The sequence below is a fragment of the Rattus rattus genome, chromosome 6 (assembly GCF_011064425.1).
Source record: "Rattus rattus isolate New Zealand chromosome 6, Rrattus_CSIRO_v1, whole genome shotgun sequence".
Taxonomy (NCBI): Eukaryota; Metazoa; Chordata; class Mammalia; order Rodentia; family Muridae; genus Rattus; species Rattus rattus.
Genome location: NC_046159.1, coordinates 60,598,616 through 60,610,276, shown reverse-complemented (window position 1 = coordinate 60,610,276; position 11,661 = coordinate 60,598,616). Strand labels below are relative to the sequence as shown.

The following is an 11,661-nucleotide window of genomic DNA, read 5'->3' as shown; positions in this document are numbered from 1 at the left end:
ACCTTTTGTTAGCTGTTTTACCACAGTAACAGGAATGAGAGTAAATGGGAATTTACTGCGTACTTTATTTTGCCTTCCCTGGTTTATTATGTATTTCTTTTATGTTTTCCTAAATTTTCTGGTCCTTTATCATACTTTTTTGTATGTATTTATCTGCCCATCTATTTTCCCAAACACACAGACATACATACTTATATACATATATATTCTGTGTATACTACATAGAATCATTCTTTGAAACTGTTAATGGATTTCTGTAGCCATTGGTGGCAATGATTCATCCCTACGTGGGGCTTTGCCTCCCGGAGTCAACTGAAAGTTATAATGAGTGTCCCTCCACCCGCACAAACCCCTGAAGGTTCACTTCACTTTTTGCCTGTCTGATGCCCTCCCCAGTTGTTAGCTGGGAGAGGAAATCAAAGTTCTCCGGTGGGCAGACAACTGTAGGGATTCTGAGGAAAGCCAGCATTCCAGTGTTCTATTTATCATCTTTTGACTAGTCAATTTGGTCTGTTCATTTCACTTGACAGAGTTTACGGAGCATCTCCTTAAATGCCAGAGTCTGTTTCCGGACACTAGGTACATCGTCATGGCTTTTTCTGAAGAGACATGAACAGATGTCCTTCTGTGACGGTTTAAATTAGAAACGGCTTGTTTCACAGTTGGTGAAACTGTTTAGCTTGAGGCGTAGAGCTTCGCTTTGCTGCTGGAAGCCTGTCATACAGGATGGAGGTGGGGGGTCGCGTGCCTTTCTGCTGAGCTGCCTGCCCTCTTTTAGAGACTTTTTATTTTCTTTTGAGACAGCCTGTCTATGTCACCCTGGGTGTCTTGAAACTCCCTATGTAGGCCAGACTGGCCTTGAACTCAAGAGATTTACCCATCTCTAGAGTGCTGAAAATAAAGGGTGTTGGGCCAGCTACCGCCATCATATTATCCTGCATGCGCTCAATAAAGACAATTTAGGGGAGTTAGTTCTCGCCTTCCACTTTTATATGGGTTCTGGGAATTGAACTCTGGGTCTTTAGGTTTGTGATGTACATGCCTTACTGGTGGAGCCATCTCTTCACCGGGGGTGTGGGTGTGGGGCTAGTGTTTTTTTTTCTTTTTTTTTTCTTTTCTTTTTTTTTTTTCGGATCTGAGGACCGAACCAAGGCCTTGCACTTGCTAGGCAAGTGCTCTACCACTGAGCTAAATCCCCAACCCTGGGGCTAGTGTTTTTAACCTCATTTTTAGGTGTTCTCACACAACTCCGTTGGTAAAGTCAGATCCCAGCTCCTCAGTCTCTAACTATTCACTCATCGCCTTAGATTCACTACTGCTAGGCAGACTGTCCCTTAAGGCACTAACCTTAAAATGTGTAACTGGCGAATGTGATTATTGGTTTATCCTAGGGCAAGAGGCAAAAAAATCATGGGTGAATTGTGCAGGGCCCCAGCGCCCCGAAAGCACTGTCTAGGTTTATTGTGAGCATATCGTACTATGAGCAAGGTCTAGTGACGGAAAAAGGACGTAGCCAGTTGCGGCCCACCTCTTCTGCGGCTTTCCCGCGCTCTTCGCGGGGCGTCCCTAGCAACGCGCGCGCTGGTTGGCAGCTCCGCCCCTCGTGAGGCAAAGAGGGCAGGTGCGCCTGCGCACAGCCGCAACCGCCAGTCAACTCGCTTCCCCTCCCTTCCTCTCCCCTCCCCCTCTCCTCCTCTTCCACAGACGCTTGGAGCGCGACGCCAACATGGAGCCGGAGGACCTGCCATGGCCTGAGGAGCTGGAAGAGGAGGAAGAGGAGGAGGAAGAGGAAGGGAAGGAGGAGGCGGAGAATGCATCAGCGGCGGCGACCGAGGAGGCCCGGACCTCTGAGGAGACTGGGAGACTGGAAGAGGAAGAGTTGGAAGGGGCGGGTCCGGAGGTGGACTTGGATTTTAACAGCGAGTCCCAGCTGCAAGAGAGCACAGACGAAGAGGAGGACGAGCTGGCTAAAGCCTGGCTGCAGGCTCACCCTGACCGTCCTGGCCAAGGTTTCTCTCTGACCCCGCCTCCGACTCCGCCTCCGTCCTCCCGGCACCTATACAGGCCGGTAGAGCACTGGGGCAAGAGGGAGGTGAGAGGCCGTGCTGTTCCGTGGATCGGCGCTGTGGTGAGGAGCTGGACTGTGGGGAGGAGCGAGGCTGAGGCCCAAGCGCCTGTAGTGATGCTTGATCTATTGAAATTAGTCCAGGATCCTGGTACCTACACTCTGCGGGTCGCTCTGCCTATGTATGTTCTTTACACCCTGCTTATGAGGCAGGCAGATTCTTTGTAATCTCAGGTTCTTGCTAACTGAGACAGCTCTGGTGTTTCTCGCGCCTCTTAGTGGATATGTTTTTTGTTTTGTTTTGTTTTTCGTTTTAAAGTAGGGCAGATAAGACAGATGCGCAGGGAGCCCGTATTCCCAGAGCGTGCAGTTAGAAAAGCTTCTTTGGCAGGAGGTGGTGGGAGCTGGGAGCTGGGGAGGGAGCCTAGGGACAGAGCCTAGGGAATATCTAACTAGCGGAGAGACGTTTAACATTTAATACCTTAGTTTTATTGAAGTGCATGAAGCGCCACCCCCTCCCCCCCATTAGTGTTGGTTAAGTACTCTGCAGGGTGAGCTTTTGTGTGTCTTCCCCGCCCATTGTGTGTCTCTGCATTTGTACCAATTAATAGGTTCCTAGCCAGTGGCAGGGACTTTGAATGAAAGTGGCTTGTGAGGGAGCTCTAGTCTGGAAAATTAGAAAGCACCAAGTTAAGACCAAGTGGAAGAAGAGCCAAGTTTACAGAGGTCCTGCCAAGATCGTTTTGAAACTAACCGTGTTAATAATGCTTTTTAACTCTCAAGAACTGTGTTGTTGGCCAGTACGGCCAGGTGTGGCTCTTTATATACTAATTAGTAATAAGTAAAACTAGAAAGGCTGGTGGTGTATTTAAGTGGTAGAGAAGTCTTGCCTAATGTGTGCAAGGACCTGAGTTTTCAAGCCCTAGTTTTGGGGAAAGGGTGGGATGAATAAAATTAGGAATTCAGTGGTCCTGTACACTTCTCAAGCTGCCACATTGGACATAGCAATTACAGAACAGTCCCATTATCACAGCATTATTATGGACTGATTGCTGGAAAGCAGTACACGACGTTTGCTTGCTAGCGGGTATTTGATTGATTCAGCTTATCCTTGTACTTGATGCTAAGGAAATCTTTGTGAACTAAACGGCTGCCGTCCTAGTGTTCCCATTCCGAAGAGGGGGGCAGATAAAATTCACGTGGTGTCATAAGTAAAACTGGTATACACAAAAATGCACGCATGAAGACGAATGCATGAAGTAAGTAGCCTGGCCTCGTCAGGGAAGGTCGGGAGTTACCTTGAAGACTGTAAGGCTAGCTAAACAAGGGTTAAAAAAAAAACCTACAGGAGACAAGGCACTGTTGGTTAGCAAGAGTGTGACATTTTCACATTTTCCATTTGCTTTTGAATTTTTTTTTTTTTTTTTTTTTTTTTGTAGGATTAGGATTGAACCGGGCCTTTAAGCAAGCTAGGCAAAAGCTGGACCACATCATTTAAAGCATGACATTTTCAAGAACTCGAAGGCCAGAGGGTTGAGTCTGGACTGTAAGGCTTTATGTGTTATGCATTTTGAGGTTTTATCTCTGAAGTTTTGGGAAGTTGATAAAGAAGTTTGTGATCAGACTTTTGTATTTCAGCATGAAAATTAGTAGTGTACCTAGCTGTTGCTAGCAAGGGAGGTTAGAGCAGCCGGAAGACGTGAAGGACACTAATTAGAGGGTCAGTGCAAACTGTCAGGCAAAACAGCTTTTTAGAGCAAGGAAGTGAGCAGGGTGTGGTGGCGTATACTTTTGTATTTTGGCATTTAGAGCAATGGTTCTCATCCTCATTCATGGTGACCCTCAGCCATAAAATCACTTCATAGCTGTAATTTTGCTACTATCATGCTTCGAGTAATGTAAGTGCGGGAGACCTAATATGCAACCACCAGAGAGAGGCCCCTAGGTTGAGAACCAATGATTATAGGCCAAGACAGGTGGGTCTCTTGAGTTCCAGGCCAGCTTGGTTTACATAGAATGGAGAATTGATGGGAGTAAGGAGAAGTAGGTTCTTTCAAGAGATGTTTGTCATAGCAGAAAAAGGGTTGACTGACTGGTGGCATGGTGCTGTGAAGGATTTCACCAAGACAAAAAGACAGAAATAGAAAGTTTAAGTTCCACATTGGGGAACTTTTCTGACGCTGTTTAAGTGTCATCATGCTCTGGTTGTTTAGGTCTTGTCTGGTGGGACTCCTTGTGGCGTGGCTCTCTCTCTCTCTCTCTCTCTCTCTCTCTCTCTCTCTCTCTCTCTCTCTCTCTCTGCCCTCGCCCTCTCGCCCCTCGCCCTCTCGCCCTCTGGCCCTCCGCCTCTCTGGTTATCTGTGCAGGGCAGGTATGGGTCACTCTGGGTCAAATTTCTGATGCTCTAGTGTTCTCATTAAAGAGTGGAGGCAATGATTTCAGTATGCTCTGAGACAGTCTTCAGCCAGGGCCTGTTAAGTTAGCTCTTTCTGAAGGAGGCAGGGGCTTTGCTTTGAAGCCTAGCCTGCTTTGAAGCCAAAACAAAATAGCCTTGCTCTGAGATTAGAATAACTTGGGCACAAACCATCGATCCCAGAATAACATTAACATTTAGAAAGTAAAATCATCCTTAGTAGTGGATTGGATGTAGAGGGTAGTGTCTAGGGATTAGGTTAGTGAGTAAATGCTTGTGCCGATTGGGAGATGTGGCCAGGTCTGTGGTGGCTTTGAGCAGGTGATGGATTGGCTGGGTGGGTGCTAAGATTGAATTTGGTTTTGAAGATTAGAGAAGTGGTCTGGGCTAGAAATTTTAAGTAGTATGTTATCTACAACTAGACCATAGTGAAAGCTATACTTTCGAAGACCTTTCCTAACTTACTTTGTTCTGACTTATATTAATTGCCATGAATATTTAAATTTATTTCTTTAGGTCTAGTGGAAGAATTTTTTTTTTCTTTTTTCTTTTTTAATTTTTTTTTTTTCCGGAGCTGGGGACCGAACCCAGGGCCTTGCGCTTCCTAGGCAAGCGCTCTACCACTGAGCCAAATCCCCTAGTGGAAGAATTCTTAAATTAGCCCACTTTAACTCTTATCATACCGAATACGAGAAAATTGTCTTTCTGTTTTATAGTGACCTGTCTAATTGTAGTAGAAAAATACTGCTTCTTAGAGCTCGGAGTGTCCTTTTCCTTCCCTGGAAATTTTTTTTTTTTTTTTTTTTTGAGACAGGATCTCACTATATAGCCCTGACTGACCTGGAGCTTGCTATGATGAGGCTGGCTTTGAACACTTGGATGGTCTGACTGCCTCTCTGCTTCCCAAGTGCTGGAATAAACATGTGGTCATCATACCCAGTCCTGCTGATATCAGTAGTTTACATGAAAGAATATATGAAGGTGTAGGTGGCTATCCTTTTGTTTGTTTGCTTTATGAAGTTGGGGATTTCCAATCCTGATCTTGATTCGTGACTCTGCCCCTGAGCTATGTAGCCCCCCTCCCATTTTTTCTTTTTCTTTTTCTGCAAACAGGATCTCACTATGTAGTCAGACTATCCTTAAACTCCCTATGTAGATCAGGCTGTCCTTGAGCTCAGAGGCCTTTTTCTGCCTCCCAGGATTAAAGGTGTGCACCGATATTCCTGGCTCCTTCCCAGTTAGTGTTCATTGTTCACCTGTTGGCTAACAGTGTGTGTGTGTGCTGTAGTGTTTGTGTGCGCATATGCATGTGTGTATGGGTGTATATTGAAGTCAAAGTTCTACTTCTACTTAGGTTGCTTCCCACTCTATTTAATTTGACCAGGCTGGTCTACATGGTAATCTTTATAGACACATCCACCTGCCTCTGCCACCTGAGTGCTGGGATTAAAGGTGTGTGCACCGTATCTTCTATCTTAATTTTTGAGACAGGATCTGTTTACTGAACCTGGAGCTCATTGGAAGGTTAGGCTGGCCTACCAGCAAGTCACAGATATCTACTTGTCTCCCTCCTTTGTTTTCCTGCTGGTTCTGCACATCTTTTCAGCTCAGATGATTTAAAATACCTCTCCTTGAAGCTTACATTTTGAAAGTAATTGTTTTCGGCTGTGGCCCTAGAGATTCTTGGTCTCCAACTTTTTTTTTTCTTTTTTTTCGGAGCTGAGGACCGAACCCAGGACCTTGCGCTTGCTAGGCAAGTGCTCTACTACCACTGAGCTAAATCCCCAACCCGGTCTCCAACTTTTAAATGAGTCATGAACCCAGCTTAAAAGTTTTTGTGTGTCTCTTGCTGGCCCCCCTCCCTTTCCTCGTACCTTCCAGTTCCTCACAGTGCTTTCTGATAGCAGGTGGTCAGGTTTTCTCCGGAAGGAAAACAGTCTGAGCCTTTAGTTTTGTCTGTGGGGTTCCATTTGCATGAAGAATGCTGGAATGAATATTTTCTATGTCCCAGAGAACAGTTTAGTTGTACGGAAATGTTTCTGTAATGTTTGAGTGATGCCAGAAGCAAAAAAACAAAAACAAAAACAAAAAAGCTATGGTGTTTCCAGATTTCCTCTCAGGGTGGTCTGTATACATGGACTCATGTTTCTTAGGTTGATTTTGATAATATATGATTTTCTAAGTTCAGCAATGGCTCTCGTTCATTAGAATGGAGTACTATATTTTTTTAAAGTTTTGCATGATGTGGCGATTTTCACTTCTCATCCCTAGTTTTGTGTGTTTCATTTTTGTCTTGATTTTCCACCGTAAAGGGTTATTTAATTCTCATCTTGGAATGCTATCTCTTTTTTTTTCTTCCATGTTAAAATGCTGTTGCTCTAAACATACACATGTGTGTTATCGTGTGGGCCTGTGCGTTCATTGCTCTTGAGTATGTATCTGGGAGTGGAATTGCTGGATATTTAGCAGTTCTGTAGTTAACCTTCAGGGCCTGCCAGATAGTTACCTGTGTGGCCACTTAACATTCTTGCTAGCACTGTAGGAGAGCTCTTGTTCACCGTGTCTAATGATCATAACCTGTTTTTTTGTTTTTATTGATCACCATACATTTATTTTACAGAAATGTCCATTTAAAGCTTTTGCCTATTCTTTATTTGGGCTGTCTGTTTCATATTGGGTTTTAAATTAAAAAACCCAGGACTTTGCATGTATCTGAGTATCTCTTTTTTTTTTTTTTTCTTTTTCTTTTTTTTTGGAGCTGGGGACCGAACCCAGGGCCTTGCGTTTGCTAGGCAAGCGCTCTACCACTGAGCTAAATCCCCAACCTGAGTATCTCTTATCTAATGTATAAGTAGGCCAAATCCTGCTTAGCTTCCAAGGTAAGCTGAGATCAGTCAAGTGCAGGGACGTATGATGCAAACTGTTGGGGACCTTTTTGTTTTTACAGTAGATAGCTTTCTCCTATTGAATGGTATGAATTCTTTACATATATATATTAATTACAAGTTTTATATTTACTTATTTAATGTTTATGATCTTTGTTGCTATATATATCTGTACCACTTGTATGCATGGTGCCTATGGAGTAGGAAGAGGGTGTCAGATCCCTTGAAACAGAAGTTGTAGATGGTTGTGAACCTCTATGTGAGTGCTGAGAACCAAACCCTAGATCCTCTGCAAGAGTAGTCAGTGCTTTAAGCCACAGACCCATCTCTTTAGCCCCTATATCCTTCCTATCTATCTATCTACCTACCTACCTAACTACCTACCTATTTATCTATCTATAAACGTCTCTCTGAGTCCTAGGTGTCATGGAACTTACTATGTGGACAAGACTGACCTTGAACCCACAGAGATCCTCTTGCCTCTAGTGCTGGGATTAAAGGAGTTTGCTCCCTTCTTTGTTTCTGGCTAATGTGTTTAACATTAGACTCAAATTTGAAAATATTGCAAATATTTCTTTCCATTCTGTAGTGTGCTTTTTCTTCTTTTTCTCCTTCATTTCTATCCCCTCCCCTCCTCTCTGCCGCTTCGTTCCTTTGTCTTCTCTCTCCCCTGTGCTGGATAGATTTAAGGGTTTTATCTTACTTATGGGCTCTTTGCTGTGACAAAACACCATGACCAAAAAGCAAGTTGAGGAGAAAAGGTTTTATTCAGCTTACACTTGCACATTACTGTTTATTGCCAAAGAAGTCAGTACAGGAACTCAAGCAAGATTGGAACCTTGAGGAAGGAGCTGATGCAAAGACCGTGGAGGAGTGCTGCTTACTGGCTTACTCCTCCTCATGGCTTGCTCAGCCTTTCTTATAGAATCCAGGAGCACCAGCCCAGGCATGGCATCACTCATAATGGTCTGGGTCCTCTGCTCTTGATCACTGATTGAGAAAATGCCTTATAGCTGGATCTCTTGGAGGCATTTCCTCAGCTGAGGTCCTGTTCTCTCTGCTGACTCTAGTGTGTGTCAAGTAGACACACAAACCAGCCAGATCAGTGTTCATGCATGTCAGGCAAGTGCTCTCCCCTGAGCATCATTTCATTGTTTGCTGTGGAGCTTTTCACAGCGAAGTCTGAGAGTTCTGTCGTTTCAGTTCGTGCCCTGAGCTTGTGGTGTGATAAAAATCACTGCCAAGAGCAGAGTTAAAGAGCTTTTCCCTTCATTTTCTTGTTTTACAGTTTAAACTTCAGTTTTTACAATTAAAAAAAGCCATTGTGAGTTATTTTCTGGAGTAGTTGAAGTAGGACACATAGCTTTTTCTTTCTAAAAATTGCTTAAGACTGCTTTGGGTCTTTTGTAGTTTCACGTGAATGTTGGGAATTTTTTGCTTTGAATTTTTGTGAAGGATACCGTTGGGATTTGATAGAGATTGGGTTGAATTCATGTATTGCTTTGGGCAAGATGCGCATGTTAACAATATTATTTCTAATCCCCAAACACTGACTTTCTGTTTATTTGTGTTTTTTTCTTTTTCACCTCAACTTTTTCCTTCTCCCCTCCCCCACCTCTCTTGAGAGGCTCTTACTGTATAGCTTGGCTTGGCTGGCCTGAAATTCAACTAGTCATAGATCAGGCTGGCTTCTACCTGGGATTTAAAGATGTGTGCTACTAGGTCTGGCTAAGGGTGCTTTTTTTTTTTTTTCCAATTTCTTTCATTAGAATCTTAAGACGTTTTAGGATACAGGTCTTTTATCTTCTTGATTTAATTTGCCCTTAAGTATGTTTTTTATGAACTGACTTTTTGTGTGTGTGAGAGAGTTAGGGTCTAGAACTTGCTATAGCCTAGGCTGGCCTTGAACTTTATAAGTCCTTCTGACAAAGTGCTGGGATTACTGGTTGTTGATTTATCAGTCTGTCTGTTTGTCTATCATCTATCTGTCCATCCATCCGTCCACCCATCCATCCATCTTTTCTCATTTCTTCTTTGGATAGTTACTTGTATATATTAAGTGTAACTGACTTTTGTGTGTGTGTGTGTGTTCCTGTGTGATATATATATATATATATATATATATATATATATATATATATATACATGTTTGTGTATGTGTGCATGCAGAGATGCAAATATATGGAGGCCAGAGATCAGCTCTCCTCAGTTACTACCACCCTTTAATGTAGCTCCTAGAAATTGAACTCAGGTGTTCACAAAGCAGGCACTTTGCTGACTCAGCTACCTGTCTAACCCGCTAGGTTTTGTCACTTTTAAAATCATTGTCTCTGTTGCTGTTTTAATTTGTTCTGACATCATTTTACTGATTTTACCTTAGCTTTTTGGACGTGTTTTAAAAAGTAGCTTTAAAAAACTTCTTTGTGAACGAAGGTTTTAGAAACAGTAAAATGGTTCAATATAAGGAACAGATATGGTTTCATCAGCAGGAATGGCACCTCTAAGGCTGCCATAAAGAAGAAGAACCCCAGGAAGTACCTTTACAGTGTAGGAGATGAAGAGACTGTGGAGTTTGTTGTGAAGGAGAAAAGAGTGCAGAGGCAGCAAATGATACAGGCCCTGATGGAGTTCCAGTTCAAAGCAGTAAATATGCAGCAGACCTTACCGTTATAGATGCTCTCCATGTTGTAGGGGTCCTCCACGCAATTACCAGCAAAGTTGCCAGAATAGTGAGAGTGGGGAAAAGAATGAGGGATTGGAATACGCTCCTGAAGGCCAGGCCCAACAATGCCGGCCCTCTCGCAGGTGAAGGTTCTTACTACATGCAAGACCGTATGGGTGTCAACCACAGTATTCCAACCCCTCTTTGCAAGAAGAAGTGATGGAGGGTGCCAACAACTAGGATGCAGGAGAGCAAGGTTGACCAGTGAGACAATATGTATGGGGTTACAGACCACGATTCCGCAGGGGCCCTCCTCACTAAAGACAGCCTAGAGAGGATGGCAATGAAGAGGACAAAGAAAATCAAGGAGATGAGACCCAAGGTCAGCAGCCACCTCAACGTCGGTATTGCCGTATTGCCGCAACTTCAGTTACTGACGCAGATGCCCAGAGAACCCTAAACCACAAGATGGCAAAGAGACAAAAGCAGCCGATGCACCAGCTGAGAATTCGTCCGTCTGCTCCCCTCCCCCCCCAGGCTGAGCAGGATGGGGCTGAGTGAATGCCGGCTCACCATCTCTACCATCATCCGGTTTGGTCATCCAACAAGAAGAATAAGACATTCCAGCAATAAGAAATGAACAAAGGCTAGAGCTGAGGACCTTAAGGCTTGCTTTGGCCTGTTGAGCAGATCCTCTAGAGCTATGTACATTATCTATGCAGCAGGGCTTTTATTATTTTTACCTAAAGATGTCTCTTTTTGGTAATGACAAACATGTTTTTTAAGAAAAAGAAAGGCCTGTTTTTTCTCAATACACCTTTAATGATTTTTAAATTGTTTCATATCTGGTGAAGTTGAGATTTTTAAGAACTTCATTTTTAATTTGTAATGAAGTTTACAGCTTGATTTTTTTTTCCAAAAAAGTCAACAAACTGCAAGTACCTGTTAATAAATGTCTTAAAGAAAATTCTTTGTGTGTGTGCGCAAGTATGCAGATGTGTGCAGGTGACCATGGAGGCCACAAGAATGTGTGGGATTTCCTGAAGCTGGAGTTACAGTTGATCTTAGCATCCTTCAGCCTATGCTGTGGGTGCTGGGAATTGAATTTAGGTCTGCTGGAAAAGTAGCAAGCACATACTCAACAGCTACGCAACTCTCCACCCCTATTTTTATTTATTGTGTGTGTGCGCACGCGTGCCTTCACGTGTGCACACACTTATTTGAGTATAAGTGGATATTTATGGAAATATCAGAGGACAATTTATGGAAATCAGCTCCCTTCTATTATGTGGTTGTGGGTACCAGGATTGAACAATGTATTGATCATGATAAGTGAAAGTACCTTTACCTGATGGGTTATCTCACCACTTTATTTATTTAGAGAAGGATATTAGGTAGCCCAGGCTAGCCTCAAACTCACTAGCCAAGAATGGCTTTTAAGTTCTGATTCTCCTGTTACCACATCCTGAATACTGGGGTTATGGGACTGTATTACCACACTTTTGGTGTTTATGTGGTGCTGGAGGTTGGACCCAGGGCTTTGTGTGTACTAGGCAAGCACTCTTCCAACTAAGCCACCTATACAGTTACTACTCTGATTTTTAATTTCCTGTTTGTTATTTAGCTCTCCTGATTT

General features: G+C 43.4%; 1 protein-coding gene and 1 pseudogene across 1 annotated transcript in view; both read left to right on the top strand.

Annotated features, from left to right (window-relative positions):
- Nucleotides 1–1,670: 1,670 nt before the first annotated feature.
- The window catches only part of Alms1 (ALMS1 centrosome and basal body associated protein), a 101,466-nt gene continuing 91,475 nt past the window's right edge, over nt 1,671–11,661 (top strand). The window contains exon 1 of the mRNA XM_032906187.1: nt 1,671–2,092. Within this exon, the coding sequence (XP_032762078.1) occupies nt 1,727–2,092 (366 nt within the window). The 5' untranslated portion in view covers nt 1,671–1,726. The remainder of the gene's footprint in view (nt 2,093–11,661) is intronic.
- On the top strand, nt 3,316–10,816 carry LOC116903593 (annotated as a pseudogene).